This window comes from Salarias fasciatus, chromosome 11, assembly GCF_902148845.1.
Source record: "Salarias fasciatus chromosome 11, fSalaFa1.1, whole genome shotgun sequence".
Lineage (NCBI taxonomy): Eukaryota > Metazoa > Chordata > Actinopteri > Blenniiformes > Blenniidae > Salarias > Salarias fasciatus.
The window spans coordinates 2924484-2943190 of NC_043755.1; the positions used below are offsets into that span (position 1 = coordinate 2924484).

Sequence of the window (18707 nt, forward strand, 5' to 3'; positions counted from 1 at the left end):
TGATTTCTAATGGATGCCGTGTCTCACCTATAAAAAGCTCTGCGGTTAATGGATATATACCTGGGGTTAATACTCAGGTTTTTGGAGCATAATAAAATCATTAAAACATTATATGTCTCAGTCGAGAAAATCTGTTTTTCCTCTGATCAATATGACAAAAGGTCAGTCTCCGTGATATGATTCGTTTGACTCTTTTAAAAGAATTACTCACGGGGAGAAACTTTCAGCAGAAACTGTTGTTTTTCCTCTTCAATGTTTTTTTGCAGAAACTCATTACATTTCTTAATTAACTGAGAAAAGTCGTCTTTATCATTGATCTGTGTTTCTGTTCAATAAGGCTATTTTAAACTATCCTACCGTTGCCATTGTCTAAGAATTGAATGTGTTCATGCATCTGTGCGTGCTCAGAGTTTGTGTGTACCGAGATTTTTTTTTTTTTTTGTGCACACACAGTAATCTTTGGCGAAAACATCTGTCTCTCAGAGATAACATAACCAGGGAATTAGCCATGCTGTCTTACAACCGTGCATCACATCTCACTCTTACAGCCCCCTAAATTATAGCCTATTACACCTCCGTATGTGTGTAAGTGAGTGTGCGTGTGCAGATGAGAGTAAGCAAAGTGCTGACGGGGTCATGTCCTTGGGGGACGGCGCCAAGTTTAAAAGTATCACTGAGCCCACTACCTCTTCTAATCCCTAAATCCATTGTAGCCTGGGATTCACACAGTCATTTCTACATAATACCGAGCCGACACAAACGAGCACAGCCTCCATAGGAGAGCGAAAGAAACAACGGCAAATGAATAGAATAAAACAAAAGTGTAGACTGGTGTCGTGTCGGACAAAGATGCTTTTCTGGTTCAGGATCTCGGAGATTGATGTGTTTCAATGGGAATCCTCTTAGTTTTCAATACATTGCAGCTGCAGCGGGGGTACGTCTCTCGACACATTAGCAGTGACGGATTACTCTTTGAAATCAACCTTTATGGGATTTCAGATGCTCAGGAAAGAAAGTCGTGCATCAAAATAACCAGAACTGCACATGATAGTGTATCACAAAATAATATCCGCAAGGGCTCGAAGAAGTTTTGAACAAATGGAAACCTCGTTTAATTTAGTGCGTTTGTTCTGTGTTTGCTCTGGGATGTGGATTTTTTTTTTTTTTTTTTTTTTTCGGAGTAGTGCAGTTAGAATACTACTGCTGTTAGCCAGACCACCCACTCTGAGAAGTCGCCAAGATCCAGCAGGAGAAGGGGCAAATTGGAGTGGAACAATGCGGCGCTGTATGTCACACTCCCACAAGGAAGGGAAACTTTTAATGAATGTCACTGTGAGAGAAAAGGTATGGTGGAGGGCTTTTACGGGGTAATAATAACACGGTGAAACACTATGGCGCTGCGAAGGTCTGCGCCCTACACAGCATTCATACATGTAGAAGGTGCGAAGTCTGAATCGCCGGGGTGGAGTGGAACAGTACTTTCTCTTCTGCGCAGTCGGAGAAGAGCCGGAGGAGTTGATCACAGCTCCACTGACCCGCTCCAGTCGGAAGAGAACAGCGGGAGGCGAGACCGCATAAAAGTAAAGGAAGGAGGATAGTACGAGATAAGGAAGTGTCTCACTTATACAACATTGCAATTGGGGTCGATGGATGTCTTCTGTAGCCGAGGGCGCCTCTCTTTTACTCCGTGCAGTCTCTGGCTTAGCCCAAATCTTACTATCAAAATGCGGTTTCAATGTAGGCGATCCTGCTGCAGCAGCGAGGCTCCCAGTGACTGTTGGCGGGTTTGACTGAGTGCCAGCTTTAGTTTTTATTCCTCATTAATTCTCAGGAGCGATTGACTGAGGGAACAGCTTCCTTTCGATCATAAATCAACTCACACTCCGGCGTGCGCACACTACAGCAGCAAAACACGAACACACCGGGGGGGCAAATCTTGGGGCTTAGGTAATGGTTTAATCTGTCACTGACAGAAAGTACAGTGATATTCTGATTGCTAATTTCCGCCTGACCTGTGTGCGTGCATGTGCTCTTCTCATTCTGTACTGATGGGATCAGCCTGCTGGCACACTGACCCATGGGGGATGAAAATGAAGCGAAGACTTGTTTTTGGGTTGGTTTAAGTGATTTGCGTTAGTAGTTTTAAGATAAAGGTTAACAGCAAGCGAGCGTGAAGTATGGCTCAGCTTGGAGAACATCATTTAATATACAGTATAGTTTGTGGTCATGTAATCATTCTTGCATGTGTAGGACTGTGAAAATAAGCATTAATATTTTCCGCTTTGCCTATAGGACTGTTTCATGCGTTTCTTCTTCAGACTCCGGGGAGAGGTTTGAAAGTCTCGGAGAGGAAGAAAATGGAGTGAGCTCATTTCTGTATCATCTGGCTGATTATCGGTGGTGTGGTGTGGAGAAGTTGTGGCACATTTGCGTATCTCTAAATTGAACTGCGGGAAAATGTGTAAGTCAGAGCGGCAGAGGTAGCGATAGAGAGGTTTGATGCTGTAACAGCTGCTAATTATTGCTGCTCTATATTTCACACAGTCTGTTTGATCTACCGTCCTGTGGAGACAGATAGGGATTCTCTGTGTTTCTCACAAACTCGCACACTTCACACACACACACACACACACACACACACACACACACACACACACACACACACACTCTACACACACAAGCTCAGGGGTCACAGGGAGGAGAAAACAGGCTCATGCTCTAATTACTGATTCCATGGTAAAAGGGACTTATGTTTCCAGCCAACACTTCAGGACTTGGAGTGTACATTTCGGGTGTTATTTGTGTGCCTGTATTTATGTTACCCCATGCTGGAGCCCCCTCGTGTTCTGGCCAGTGTTCACTGATCTCACAGAGGGCAAATCAATCCAATCCCTCAAAGCACTCTGGGTAGTTCGAGTCCATAGACCATCTGGACGCCGCTCTGTTCTCCTCTGCGTCCTGCTCCGAGTGCAGTGATCAACTGTTTGGCACGCAGCTTTGATACAGCACTGATCACTCGCCTTGAATGCGTAGCAACAGTTACCAACATCTAGAAGACATGCTGGAAAGACCCTCTAATGTATTTTTATTGGTGGTGTAAAAAGGCTTCTTTCCCCATTCCTCCTGTGTACAATTCATTTTTTTTCTCATGAAACTGTTAGTATGTGGTCAAAACATCGTAAAACACATCTTATGATTTTCAGTTTTCTGCTGATACCTCTATTTTTTAATGAAATGCACAATATTGAAATATGCTGAATATTTAGCCCCACAATCTTTTTTTTTTCTGTCTGGGTGAGAGCAGTTGCAGACTGAGGACATACTGTATTTTGGCCTTTTCTGTCAGTTCATGTCAGTGATGCATAGATGCCAGCTCATCACATTTCTGTCTGGCCTTAATCTCCCCACTGCCACGCACGCATTTTGTTGAGTTTTCCAAATATGCGCAAACGTGACCTCGAAGGCTAAATGTCAAAGTGTTAATATATTACTCCTAAGCAGGTTTATAGGAATGGTTAGAGAGAAAAATGCGAACAAACCGCAACATTATGAATGGGCATAGTGAAAAATATAGCAGTTTCTGGTCGTGGTTAAAGTAGCAGAAGCAGGAAAAAAAGCAAATTGTGATGTTCAGAGCACTTGTGAGGTCCTCCAGATTTGCAGAGGTCAGTTTCTATCAAAAGTTTTTAAGGATGGAGAAGCAGTGAACCGGTCACGGGGTCGTGAGCAGCCAAATGAAGCAGGCAGGGAGCTGTGATCCAACCCCACAGATGAGCTACTGCAGCTGAAATTACTGCGGAGTTTAATGCTGGGTCTGATAGAAACACTGTGCATCGTCGGCTGTTTTTTACGGGGCTGCATATAGTTCCAGACCAGAGCTACCTGGACAGCATCAACCATAGATCAAGACCACGGAGCAGAGGATGAAGGTGGCCTGGTCCTCCATCACATGGATGGCTGCCTACCGGCGTGCGTGAGTGCAGCCGCCACTTATCTGGAATGCACACGGCTGTAGGATGCATCATGGTAAGAAGGGGAGCTGTGGGAGGCAGCATGATGCTTTGGCCACTGCTCTTATACAAAACCTCTGTTTTATGGAGCACCAACCTCAGCGTTTTAGCAGACCATGTGCACCCAAGTCGTGATTTGCAGGGAGGGATGGCGGATAGGCCACAAGCAACACATTATTTGTTGACAGGTCAGACCTTCAAGGCTTTACTTGAATTTTCTTCTTAAAATAGAAACTACAGTAAGTCTCTGCAAGAGTTAAGGTGAATTTTTAACCCCCCCCCCCCCCCCCCCCCCCCCCCCCCCCCCACACACACACACACACACCCTTTTTTCCTACGATTTCCCCTCATTTTTAAATGACCACCAGCCAGGAAGGGTTTGACGGACACCACAAAGCAGCTGAAGTGTTGACCTCGCCTCAAACTGTATGAAAGTGAAAAAGCATTACAGCATTTCAAAGAGGTAAATGTGTCCGATAACTCACTCATAGTTCAAACTTATTCACCTTGTGACAAAAAGGGCAAAAACAGACAGTGCTTCTTGATGAAGTAGAACAGAGAACAATTTAAACTGATGATTTAAGAGCCTGGCCACGGCTTTTATAGAATATAAAACACAGTGTTTTCCTTTTCATGTGGACTTTGTTGCAACATGTTGCAGGGTCAACAAGAATCAGACAGAAATGTGGCAAAAGTCATGAAGTTCTTTTAATTTCACACAAACACTTTAATGCAACAAGTCAGATTCATTCATTGCTGTCTGAACACCTGATTTGTTTAAATGCTTTTTAAAAAGAAAAAAAAAAAGTCTTTCACACCTGAAAAGTCCGGTGGACTGTCTGTGTTATGGAGGTAACTGAACGGGAAATAAGCTTTGTTTTATAGTTAAAAAAAAAATCCTATCATTTTAAAATGAATACTCAGAATATAACTGTCATTTCTAAGAAAAAAAGTAGTTTTTCACATATGCAAATTTGTTGTCCTTTGTCATGTATTGAATGAATGTGTATCTGATGAAACGTACCCTTACTCATTTTTTCGCTCTCTCTCACACAAAATACAGTCGACACCAAAGGCGAAGTGACTGAGCCGTGACCCTCGGTCCTTGGAGTGTTATTTATCTTTGTTGAAAGTCGCACTGTAACTCAGATAACCCTCCTGAAATGGAGATAAGGGGGAGTATTATCACTTTCCCTTGCCCCTCTGTCCCTGGTATGAAGGATGCTTCAAAAGGCAGCTGGTCTGTCTTTGGTTCAGAAGGAAAGTGAAAGGATGACACAGCCCAGCTTGTCTTTGAATAGCAGGTGCACCTTTCTCTTTATTCCGGGCCTGAATGAGGAGTGACGGCAACAGCAAAGGATCAAAGTCTGTTTTTTTCCACTCTATGCAGGAAACACAGCAGAGGTTTAATGGAGAAACACATTTTCATTTGAGAACAGTCAATAGTTTGGCTCTTTGTATACATGTATGACTGAAAGCATATGTGAAGAGAGCTGATACACGTAAAAGCAATGACACATCATAATTTAAAAAAGAAAAAAAAAACAGGGTTTTGTTCAAACCAGACATGCTTTCTCACTTTCTTTCTCTCTCTCTCGCTCTCTTCCGTCAGTGTTGCCAAGGAAGATTAAAAAATATGGCAACCACTCAGTGAAAATCACAAGGCCTTCTGCTGAAACTTCACTGGCCACGAGCTGTCTATGAAAGGCTGTGGGTTCAACGGCTGGAGGACTACCGGGGACAGCGGAGTGAGAGGGGCTGCGTGGAAAGTGGCAGACTGGGGGAGGAGGGGAAGAGGGTGAGGGGATAGCACGATGGACGGAAACAGGGAGGAAATCGAGAAGGGGGAGAGGTGGAGGGAGTGAGGGAGGCTTGGGTGACGAGGGTGGGACGGCTGTGGAAGCTGAACCGGGTGGATGGCAGCAGGGGGGGGCGGGCTGGTCGTGGGGGACGCGTGGGGGTCCATGGCGAGGCCCGCGTGCTGTAAAATGATGTGATGGAGGTCGGAGAGAGGGGGTGACTGTGGGACTGGGGTCAGGCTGGGAAAGGCTTGAGCCAATGGCTGAGTGAAAATGTCTTGCGGGGGCACATGGGGAAGCGGGAGACTGACCTCCAGCGAATGCTGTAGCACTTGTCTTTGCATTTGATCTGTATGCATTAACTGCATTTGAGACTGTGGAAGGTTGTGCAAAGATGCAGGTGTGTACTGATCTTCTGAAGTCCCACAATTCTGTGTTTGTGCTTTCGGTGTGTAATTAGTCTGTGTGTGTGTATCTGTCCATTCTTGCGTCTTTTCCAGCGCTTTCTGCATGTGTTCCCTCGCCTGCTCCTGCAGCAGGCGATATTTGTCCATCTCCTCAGCGGTAAAGCTGATTGGTAGAGCCGTCTCTCCACCTGTCTGTTGGCCGTCAGTCCTAATCTGCAACGGGCAGGGATTTGGCATACTGCTGGGGTTTGAGTCAACTGTGTCCAGGGGATATTTTAGACTGTCCGGAGTCGCTTCCCTGGGATGTTCTCCAGAGCTTTTGACTTTGTCGTTCTTTTCTGTGTCCTCCTTACTTTTTTCCAGTAATCCTTTTTTCCTCTGAGCCTTTCTTTGGATTGATGGTAATTTTCCTATCAGAGGGAAAAACAGCATCTTAGCTGGTTTTTGTGGCATGGACTCACTGGGAGGTGGTTCTGGAAGAGCGGAGCCTGAGCTGTCGGCGGTGACCTTGGCAGAAGGCCTTTGGCCACAATCAGGCTGTGAATCAGGCTCCTTTGATCTTGAAGAAACTGTATCACACTGGGATGAGTTGAAACTTGGAACTGTTGCAGCACACGTGGATTTGTCGGATGAGGAATGGGAGAGAGGGCTTGAGGAAAAAACAGAAGAAGCGTCTGTGGGGCTGCTGTGCTTCCTGGCCTCTTGAGGGGCCTGAGAAGCCCGTGAAGACGAACTGCAGGAGTTACTTGTCAATCCGTCCACCATGCCTGTGGAGCAGGTGCTGCTCCGGCTCCACTCCCAGCTGAGCTCAGACATGCTGGTGCTGCTACAAGGACTACAGGAGCGTGGGCTGTGGCTTCTGCTGCCTTGGGTGTCGATCACGCCCTGGCAGCTGTACGTCTGTCGGGTTGTCCACCACTCAGGGCTTGAGAACTGTCTTGAACTTGAGTGTCTGGTACTTGCACATCTCCACGCACCTCCCTGGCTGTCTGTGCTGTCTGCGCCCGTCTTGAAGTCTGACGTGGACCTGTGTGTGCCCCTCTCTTCCCAGCTGTCGCTGCTGCCCCATGTCCATCTGTCCACGCTGCATCTGTCCCATTCTACATCTTCCGTGCTGAGGTGCCTGCGCCGCCTGCCCCAGCTGTTCGGACTGGGGCTGAACCCGGCCACTTGATCCCACTCCACCACCCTATTTTTTGAGTTCCACCTCGCTCTTGATCTCCCCTCCTCGTTAACGCCTGGATGACTCCCATCAATCCACTCCCACTGTTCAGCATCTGAAATCATTTCTCTCTCTCTGCAGCCTGAATGTCCTCTTGTTTTCCTTCGCCTCTCCTGCCAGACTTTACAATGCTTCAAACTCTTCTGCTTACTGTGAATGAAATTCCTGTCCCCACGGAGGAGTTTTCTCTTTTTCACAGGGCTGCTAACACAGCTGTTGTCAGGGTAACAGCAGTCAATGAAACTCCTGGGGTTGCTATGGTGACCCTTTTCCCAAAACAGCTTTGAGTTACATCCTGGTGAGAAGGAGTGTGAGTAGAAGTGAGATCGCCAGGGAAAAGTCAATGCATCCCCGTCTCGCTGCCTCTCCTCGCCTGTATTTCTGTCTGCTGTGTGTCTGCTGAGCATGGAGTAGGAGCTGGAGTGCTCTGCCTGCTCTCTGTCTGGCTGTGACTGCCATTCAGTACTGTAGCTCCTATGAGACCTCCTCTTCCTGACAGAGACAGACACCGGCTCTGCCTCACATCTCCCCAGGAGACAGCTGCTCCCTGCTCTCCCCGCCCTCCTTATTTTTGTCTCTCTTTGCCTCTTTTTTTTCCCCCACCTCCCTCCAGCTTCTCCTTGCCGCTCTCCTCCAGTGGAGACGGTGGAGACGACGCTCCTCACTTTGCACCTTGCTGATCGGCGCTCGGTCGAAGCCTTTCCCATCTTCTCACCCCTCTTTCTCCTACCCAGCTTATGATTCCTTTTGCTGGCTTTCCTCTTTTTGCGTGATGCTTCTGAGACGCCCACGTACGGCTGTGGAGCGCTGGCACACTGGCATGTTGTCTCACTCCCACACTCACACCTGGACGGCCCGATGCACATCCCCTGTGTGCCAGCCTGGGTGACAGACTCTAATTTACAGCTCAAGGCTGTGATGGCTCTCTCCCTGATCCCTCTTGCACCCTCTAATCTACCTCCCAGTGGATTCTGGGAGTTCGTGTCTGAGCTGTCACTGTGAGTGCGGTCCAGCGGATGGGGGGTTGCCCTCACACATTTCTCCATACTTAGCATGCAACTTTCTTTCCTGTGTGCCGTTTCCAGTGATGAAAGGCTTTTATTCTCAAGGAACAGGCTTGCTTCTGCCTCCACTTCGATATTCTCCTGGAAAGCCTCTTCAACTTTTTTCTGTCTGTGTGCTCTCTGCTTATATCTCATCTGTCTTTGAGTACAAGAATTACTTTCCTGTGTAAGACTAGCTGGCACACATGCATTTGACTCATCCTGTTGTGACTGCTGTACATCAACTGTGAGTTTCTCTGGTTGTTGAAGGTCTAAGCAGCCAGGGTTGCAGCTGTACGAGATGTGAGGTTGAGACTTGGTGAACTTAAGCAAACTGACAGGCCATTTCAAACTCGTGGATTCGTCTTTACCCAGCACACACACATATTGACTTAACCCCCTCCCCTTCTCTGTTTCTCCTTGCGTTATCTTTGCCTTGCCGTCCGTGTCTTTGGAGTCCATATGTGCCAGCGCTAATGCTGTGCTCCATATGGTCACCTGGGTTTGGGACTGCAGTGATGAAAGAAGTGAATCGTGGCTCTGATTATCAGGGGCTGTGGTGGAAATGGGGAAATGTTCTTTCGCTACGTCTCTCTTTCCATTCTGTTCCTCCTCTTCCGCGGACTCTCTGGGAATTGATCGAATATCACCCTGTAAGACACTGTCAGAGCCTGACTTTTCCATTTCACTCTCGCTCCGATTCCTCTCATCTGCCGCTCTAATTTCCTTGTCGATGTCCGCCATGATTTCCTTTATCCTTTCCTTCATTTGCTCCCTCTTCTCCCTGTCCTCCTCCTCCATGTCCGAGAAGACAGAGGCGGAAGGCTCCAGTCTTGGCCCCCTACGTGAAAAGCAGAAGGAGACGCCGAGCCTGCCTCCCACTCTCCCCTGTGCAGGAGGAGGCGGCTGGGGACACAAGCTGTGGCAAGGCTGGGAGTTGAAGGCAGGAGGATCGGTATTGAGTGTGGGCAGATTGATTGGAGGAGATTCTGCCAGAACTGTAGCCAGAGGTGTTTGGGAAGGAGATTGGCATGGATCTTTAGACTGGTTAATGAGAGAAGGTTTACAAGGTTGTGCCGTGGGGGGCCGGTGTGAATGGTTGGTGGTTTCAGATTTAGCCCCAAGGCTATGATCTCTTTTGGACTCATCTTTATCCTGCTGCTGGCTTACAGTTCTGAGTGCACGCCTTAGCCCGTAGGTCCTTCTCGGGACTCTGTAACAAGATATGATAAGATAAAAACACATGACTTTAGATGACTGCACTTTGATTTGACTATGATTTTATTATTGCACGCTGACCTCGAGAAGTTTAAGGTGTACTCCTCTACTTCTAGATATTTCTGTTTGACAAGCTTACAGCTGCAATAAAGCCCACATACTGCCACTCCTCGTGATTATGTGCAAAGGTAAAACAAGCTTGAAACTTTAATCTGACAGGGTGTTAACATGCAATCTAAATGACAACTCCATAAAATCATAAATTTAAAAAGAAATATTAAATAAAGAGAGGTGTGCTATCAGGATGTGATAAGTAGTTACGGTATAGTGTTCAGATAAAGCCTGATGACTGAAAAGCACGCTAAAGTTTTTTTTCCATTGCAATGAGACAAAAATTAGCATCACAATAAAGAGGGGTGAGAAAGAAAGAGGCATTGAAAGAAGGAAGTAGATGGTCGAAAGAAGCAGATAATGAAGGGAGAAAATGAAAATGAGGAAGGAAAAAAGAGAAGGAATAGGTGCAACAAGTAGATTATTGCATAATATGTTATCAGTTATTTTTGATTGCTTATTACTTCAAGTGCATGAACCCAGATGAAGGTTTCCAGTACTTTACTTTGCTCATTTTACTTGCTTTCAAGTTTTCCCCACTATTCATTTTGAATGAAACTTCATTTCCTCCACCGACAAACCATTTTCTGTGAGTGCCGGCAAGAAGGGGGCTTCATGTTATATTTACCTCACCTGTGGCCTGTGTAGGCCAACTGAGTGCTCGCATATCTGTGAATGCATCCATCAATTCCAGGAAACATTGACTGGACGTGACACACTCCAACCCCTCTGGACTCCCGGCCCCGGTCTCATTACAAAAACTGCCACAGACACACAGACCAAACACACACTTCTCCCACTCACCGCTGAGTTTCTTGTTGCAGCTGTGCGAGCTGGTGCAAACGCCTGAGAGCCTTCTCCTGTTTGCGTTGGTCTTTCCACGATTTTGAGGCCACATTTCGAGCAAACTCCCTGTGTTTGAGTTCCTTCAGCCTCTGCATGAAAAGGAAATAAACAGGGGAGTGGAGGGAGGGGACAGGGAAGATGAGGAAAGATGCAAGAGCGGGACAAAGCCGGTGGAAAAGAGAGTGAGTGAGGGATTAGTTTTAAGAAGCTCTCTGCAGGCAGCTGTCTTTCAAAACATACACATTATTCAGCAGTGTTTGCAGATGTTCTCCTTCAAAGCTCATGTTCAATTAGCTCCATTCAGCCTAGGAAAAAGTGTCTTTTCCTCTAACACCCAGCTCGAGAGCAAACACAACCCAACCAGTGAATAGTAGATTACAGATGCAGTGGAGATGAGTGGCACAAGTGATTTAATGATGATGATGTTCTTTCCGAACTGCTGGACTGACACTTTCTCTTTGCTCAGTCCCTTTCAATCCAGTGGTGCGCCACTTAATTTATATATATATCTAAATTCAACCCTTTTGCCATCACCAAAGCTCAGTTTGAAGAACTGTCTGATTCAATGATATCTGCCTTAGAGCTGGAAAGTACTAAAGGCAAGCTCAAATTACATGTTCCAAGCATAAAGCCTGATTTTTTTTTTTTTTTTAAAGGCTGGCTAGTGCTGGACCCTTCTTTGTTTAATTATTTTGACTTTTTTCTTAAACCCATGTGAAAACAAATGCAATGGAAGAAAAACAGCAACATAAATATGAGGTTAAAGCGATTTTATTTTGAGCAGTGTTCTCAGTCTAGCTGAGTAGTAATGCAGGGGAAAACAATAATTAGCTACGCCATGTGCATGTGTGTTTTTGTCTCAAATTAAACATCTATAAGCCATAGGTGCATCAGTTTCTCGGGGAAACAATCATTCATGCCTCTCTGCCTCCCGTTTCCTTTTCTGACACACTTTAATCCCTTCTTTATCCATGCTTGGCAGGTGCATGTGTGTGTGTGTGTGTGTGTTTGTGTCTGTGTTGTGTGTTTCTTCTTGTCTGTGTATGTCTAAAGGGTAAGCAGGGCACCCAGGGGTTTGGAAATAGCTGCAGAATCGTGCACCCACATCTCTCCCGTCTCCTGCATTCCCTCCTTCCCAATTTATTACAGGTAATTAAGCGAACAATCTGCTCAGTATATTCAATATTTGTTATTTACTTTATATATTTGTGAACATACCCTTTCGTATAAATTGCAACAGGATTACACCACAGCCACTTTCAGATGATGTTCCGCGATGATCCACCCATACAATATGTATCACACGCGCGCACACACGTGCACTCATCAGATTAGCCCCTCAGACATCAGATTTATTTATACACTCACTCTCTTTCACACCCAGATCTTATGCAGGAGCTGACAGTTGTCAGGTTAATCTCCACTGAGTCCTACACAAGCTGGTGTCTTTTTACATTATCGCTCGATGCTTAACATCCCGCTGTCAGCCCACTGAAGACGGCAATAAGTATGTGCCACTGGAGATGCACCTCTGCATTTGTATCTCTTAAACACACAGCTCTTGGAAAAAAGGTAAGTGCATTGCGGATGCGCGTGCTCACGTGTGCACGTTTGTTAATATATGGTAGGAAGCTTTGAGGAGTTTTGATACCAAACTCATCCCGCAGGAAATATTAATCTCGTTTAAACACGGCGGCATACATAATGAATCACTGAGGATAAAGAAAGAAAAGGGAGAGAAGAAAAGTGGGAAGAAAAAGATCAGAGTTGTTGTACTGTAACAAGTGACTATATGGCAATGACAGAGAGAGAGAGAGAGAGAGAGAGAGAGAGGGGGTGGTGTATAATAGATAGGCTATATGAAGATGAATACTTCCTGCTTTTTCTTGCATTTTCACTCTGCCAGCTTATTGTTCCCTCTTAGAACAGGTCCCACTGCAGGAAAACCTGTAGCTATATTTAGAGCCAAACAAAATATTGCACGCAGAACCGTTTTTTTTTTTTTTTTTTTTGAGAGCGCACAGGGCGCACACACACACACACATTTCTATTTCCTACTTTAAAGTGGATACTTTTGTCTTCAAAGACGATGTCGCGTCCCCAACAGCGGGAACTGATATTATGCCTGCTCTCCAACATGCCTGTCTCGCTATGTGCTGTGAAGCTCAATGTGTCTGTCAGAGCCTCGATCAATATTCCTTTAGATGTGTTAAGGAGTGCTCACGCTGATTCAACTATGGATGAGTCGGAGTTGATTCACATCCACTGGAGCCCTTTGGGTTGAGGGATGATGTGTTCTTACGTAGCATGTGAGAGGCCATCCTGATGGGGTGATTGCTTTTTTAGTTAAAAGGGAGTGTAATTCAGTTGTAATGAGCAATTTCCGTAATCAGCAGTAAATGCTGATAAAGCCCTGTATTCAGACATGTTTATCCCCGAATCGATGACGGGAAAAGGAGTACAGAGCAAACGCAATCAGCTTCCATTCTCTAAAGCCAATACTCCTGCAGGGAAGCTGTCTTCAGCTAGAATTTCATCTGTTGTCTCGTCTGTGCATGCATTCCTGTATTTGTGTGTGTGTGTTCCTACACTGCCAGTGGCTACTGTCAGCCCGGTGCCTCATGCAGCTCGTTTCATGCGCCTGCCGCTGGCTAAAACAAAGCATTAACATTGGCCCGCAGTTGCTTCAATTCATTTTCAAAGAACAATGACAGAGAAGGAACAGTCTTATTTAATGTTTTTTTCATGATGCATAGTGTGGGCGTTCACAAGTGGGATGCGGCTCGGCCTGGTTGAGAGACTGCCTCTGTGTTTGAGGACGAGTGGCGTACACCAATAAGTGCATGTCTGTGTGCTTACATGCATGTGAGTGTGTGCCTTGGCATGACGACAGATAGCTATAGGAGAATCAGCAGAATCTTCAGCCGGAGCGGAGGTAGTGTATGGTAATGAATGTGAAAAACCAAACGCACGAGAAAACCTGCTGCAAGGGCTTCTCGTAATGGTCCACTGGCCTCATCTCGTCCAAATCGGAATAATGCAATCTTGCTGGAGCGATGACTAATGGCTTACATGTTTTATTTTGGTATCAAATATTTATTTGTCTTTTTTAAAGAATTACAAATTGAGGAATAAAGTGAATCAGAACAGCTTCAAAAGTACCAGATACATACAAATTAAGTGCTCTAAATCCTGCTCTATACATATTAATAAAAAGAAAAAAAGAAAAAAAAAAAGAACAGGAATCTTCTATCATGGATTTGGAGCTGAGAAATCCCAGAGCACTTAAATTCTACAAACAAGCTACTTTTTTCTATCTTCGTTCTACTTGCTTTGGTTTCTGTTTTTATTTAGTTATTTATTCAAATCAGTAATTTCATTTCATGCAATCATGCAATATTAATACAAATATTTGATTTTAGGAACCAAAGTCGCTGGAGACCATCTCTGAAACATACTTAACATCACACAATCGCCATGCTGTTTGAGAGCTTTTCCTGAAGTTAAACTAATTATGACTTTTTAAGAAAGCACATGCACCAGTGATGGTCCAGAACTTTTTTCTCTGTGCAGATGTGCACAGCTGTGCATTGTATACTATATATACAGGTATACTCTATTCTACTGTATTTTAGGACTATCTTCAATAGTATGGAGAGCTCCATTATTGTTGCTGTCGCTCAAATTGTTGTGTGTTATATCAGTGACTCTATCCTTCATTTTTACACCACAATGATAAAATAGTAAGTGTCGGGTAAAACAAAAGCAGTGTACGTAGAGACTTCATTGTGTTTTCTTACAGCTGTCTCCTTTGAGGTGTTCCACCTCAGTGTGTGTGCTTGTAAGAGATGATATGGTTGTCACACTCGTATTGTTACCTGCTGTGAAGCTACCCAATGGGCAGATTGACGTGAAAATGTAAAGTAGCTTTCCATCGACGCACACATTGGTAGCTCGCAGAAAATTCCATAACAAGAAATGCCTGTCTGTGTGCTGCTCCACAGTCGTGTGCGCGTGTGTGTGCGTGTGCCAGGTGCATCTCATGTACCTGCTTGTGAGCGTGGTCGTAGGAGTTGATGTGGTTGTCAAACTCTTGGTGTCTGAGGTACTGCTTGTCACACAGCTCACAGTAGAAAAGAGCCTTCAGATCCTCCGCTGAGCAACCCAAAGCCCTCTCTGTGCATTCCTGGAGAAAAAGGAAAATGGAAAGAGTGAGTGAAAGCGTTGCAGGAATTCGGGATGACAAATGAGAGAGAGTAAAGAGAGAGGCATAAACAGACAAAGACATAAAAGGTTAGAGGAAAAGAGATGGAGAGAGAGAGAGAGAGAGAGAGAAGTGGGAGAGGGAGATCAAGAAAATGGCAGATTGTTAGCCATTTAGAACAAATCTGCATCCCAGACACATCAGCAATAATAGCCTCTACATGTGCTCTGCATAAAACTGTTAAACGGCTTCCTATTAAAGTGCGTTGCCTTCGCTGCCACTGCTGGAGGTTGGACAAAGCCACCGAAGCCCTGTGCTCATGGCAGCTGGAGCCTCGGGACACATTTAATGCAGCCACTATAATAGAACCCTGCATGTGTAGTGTAATGGCAAACAGTCCGACTGCAGAGAAACTAGTGGTTGACAGACTGCACAACTCAGACTTTTGTACAGCAGCGAAAAAACCGTGCGTGTGAGGGGGGGGAAAAAAGTTTCAGACTCGCACGCAGATACACTGGCACGTACGCAGCACATGGACAGACAGATTCACATTCACATGCACCGTGCAAATGGCATGTGGGCCTGAGGGGATAAAATGCTTGTCTGCATGCTCACATCAGCCACAGGGCTTTTTTTGGGGGGTCCAGACACACACACACACACACACACACACAGAGTATTGTGTCTACTGACATGCTCGTGTAGGTCTGTGTCTGTGTGTGTGCATGCGCACGTTTGCATTTGTGCGCGTGTGTTTAGGGGGTGTGTGCATTCATGCCATGCTCTGCTTCAGAATGTAATTTCCCTGAGGCTAGAGGCTGCCAATAAACACTATTGAATTCTGTTCTACACTGACATGATGGGAATTTAATTTGAGGTTGTCACTTCTTTCTCTCTTTTCTCCCCTTCTCAGCTTCTTTCGATCACTTTGTCCATCTCTGCCCATTTCTTCCTTTCTTTGCAAGCTCATGATTTTATGTTCCACCTTCAACTCACTCTTTTTCGTCTCTACTTTTTATCCCACTTTATCCCTTCTATTTGCTTTTTCCGCCCCCCCTCGCCTTCCTCTTCTGTTTGGCGAGTCTTGGGTCACGCAGTGACAAAGTCTATTGGCCCCAATTTGCTTCAGTAATACGGCTGCACAGGAACAGAGGTGAGGGGAAGAGAGGAGGAGGACAGGAAAGCAGGCAGGGCAGAGGATAAACGACCCCTTCCTGCCCTTGCAGACACACATGCAGACCTGTAAAGGGCTCTCACCACTGTCACAGTCGTTATCATCAACCATCATTTGCTATATAGCTTGGCAGTTTTTAAGTGCACATATACAACCTCAGGCCAGCGACTTGTGGTCGGACTGGATGAGGATGAGAGGATGCTAGAAAAAAAAAACCCCTCCTTTTCTAAAATAGAGCAAACAAATACGAATTGACCCCCTGTATGTGTGTGTGTGTGTGTGTGTGTCATGGTATTGATCCATCTTGCAGGCTTAAGTCACTTCCAGGAAATGATCCAATCACCCAGAACAGCCTTCATTTGAGTGCTACCTGGGTGATATGAGGCTGAGATAATGAATGCTGTGCATTTGTCAGCTTAAGGTCTTATGCAAGATTACTCAGGAACTGCGTAATTGCATATGTGTACTCACGCTATGCGAGTACATCTGAGCATATTTCTTGGTGTGAACTCATCTTTATGTACTCGAACATTTTCTTCTCACTCTTGGATTCTGTCAGGATAATTGCTTTAAACATTAAAATATATATGCGGGAGGAGAAGAAGCATGAAAGCACCGAAGCAGGAGTGTATGTGTGCCTCCTATTTATTAAAGTCAGACATATCCAGACAAACAGTCTCCCATCTTCCTGTTGCATTGTAAAAAAATCAAACAGTAAGGCTTTCATTTCCTTTAAATCTACTCACTTCAAATTATATTTTTTTCTTTTAACAGCAAGGTGCACCAACAAGTCTGGAAACACTCTCCTAAATGCATCTACACATAACCCATAACTCATAACTCACACACTTATACATGCAGAGCCGCACACAGTCTGTCAACCTGATATAACAGTGCCAAATTAATCTCGACCTCAATTTACCTCACTGGCATAAATCTGTTTGCAGAATCAGCACAATGAATATATCTGCAGACGTGAATGGACAGTGATTGTTGGCATGATTTTGTGTGTATGTGTGTGTGTGTTCGGGGCTGTGAATGTATGTGTGCTCCCATGCTTTTGCTCATTTTCCCTTGTCCACCATATGTCAGCAAAAAATGTCATTTCTTTCCTCGCCGTTGCTGAACCCAGACCACAAATCAGAGCTGTCATGAAGCATCACAGGAGTTTCTGAAGCAAGTACATTATAATTTAATGTCTTGGGTTATGTTCCAGATGAACACGACTGGATTCCAGTGTTTTACGGACATGGACAGTCAGCAGTGGAGAATGTGTGCTTTGCAAACTAATGTTGCACAATATATTCATGAAAAAAAAAAAAACCTCAGAAACAATAAATCCCTTTGGGAAACATCTGCCAGCGCCACAGATTCAGACTGTGGCAGCACCTTTCTGATGCAATTGCCCAGTCACTGCTGTCATTCTTGTACAGACTGTCCACTCTGTCTCTCTCTTTCTCTCTCTCTCTCGCTCTCTCTCTCTCTCTCTCTCTCTCGCTTTTTAATTTTGTCTTTTATCTGAGACAGATATGACAGATCACCCCACTGACTCCAATGATGACATGCAAGTATCTGTCACGTCACACATAATGAACACCCAGGAGAGGCTGCTCCTTTCTCACGTCGGACCCAGCCTCAGTTTGACCACGGGGCCTCCTGCAGCTTCGATACCAGTCCTGCAATCATGTCGAGTGTGGCCTTTTGTCTAACATGGGCCAGGAAAACATCTTTGAGGACAATTATCTTTATCTTTCTCTTCCTGAGCAGCGAGGCAACCCCACAGAATTGGTTTCATCCACATAGCTGTTGACCCTTCACAAATCAGTCCTGCAATACAACCAGAGAGTGTTGATTGCAACAGATACATGAATCTGGACGCAATCAGCTCCGGCTAAACATCTCAAAGGAAAAAGGAGGCGGCGGCAAATTGTAGCAAGAGAAAGCTGAAGGCACTGAGTGTCTCTCAATCAACAAATATCTTCAGAGCAGTTTTAGAACAATCTGGACTGGGCCGGCAGACAGGGTTATGTTTTCTGGGAGCTCTGAGATATATAATCATCTGCAGGTCTGTTCTGTATATTGTCGACCTCACTGTTTTGTCAGGGCGAGCCGAGGTCTGAGGCGAGTGTTCACACGGCGGCAGACAAAGAAAAGAAAAAGAAAACCGAGCAAGAAAGCGAGCTGCATCGCAGGGGCAGAGCTTGACACAATTCAGCAGGCGGCAGCGGCGAGGATCCTCTCGCAGTGGACCTCATTAACGAACAATCCCATGCAGCCACTTCCTGCTCTGAACGAGGTCCAGCGGCGCTCCGGCTGCAGGACTAAGTGCTACAGGAGGTTTCCCTTCAAGCTGCCAGGAGACCGTCTGAGGTGCAGAAGTAATTACTGCACCGCAAATACACAACTTGTACCAGTTAGCCACACATTACTAATTAATATGGTTTATATACAAGATGTGATTTGCGGTTCCCGCATGTGTGCATGTGTCTGTGTATGTTTGGGGAGGGTTAGCTGTTTTTAAAAGCCCTCGAAAGCCCCCTTCGATAGAACTGATGAGATGAAATCATAAAAACAAAATGACTTTAGTATAAAGCATTTTTTGAAATGCAATTTCCAAATAAAATATAATATAAATACAATGGAGAAAAACTGTAAAATGAGCTCTAATGCAAA

The 18707-nt window shown here is 45.2% G+C and overlaps 1 protein-coding gene across 1 annotated transcript in view; it reads right to left on the bottom strand.

Annotated features, from left to right (window-relative positions):
- Positions 1-5621: 5621 nt before the first annotated feature.
- Positions 5622-18707, bottom strand: part of znf804b (zinc finger protein 804B) — a 32552-nt gene continuing 19466 nt past the window's right edge. Inside the window, exons 2-4 of the mRNA XM_030102446.1 lie at positions 14705-14842; positions 10615-10745; positions 5622-9694 (exon numbers count right to left, since the gene is read on the bottom strand). Coding sequence (XP_029958306.1) covers positions 5668-9694; positions 10615-10745; positions 14705-14842 — 4296 coding nt within the window. The 3' untranslated portion in view covers positions 5622-5667. The remainder of the gene's footprint in view (positions 9695-10614; positions 10746-14704; positions 14843-18707) is intronic.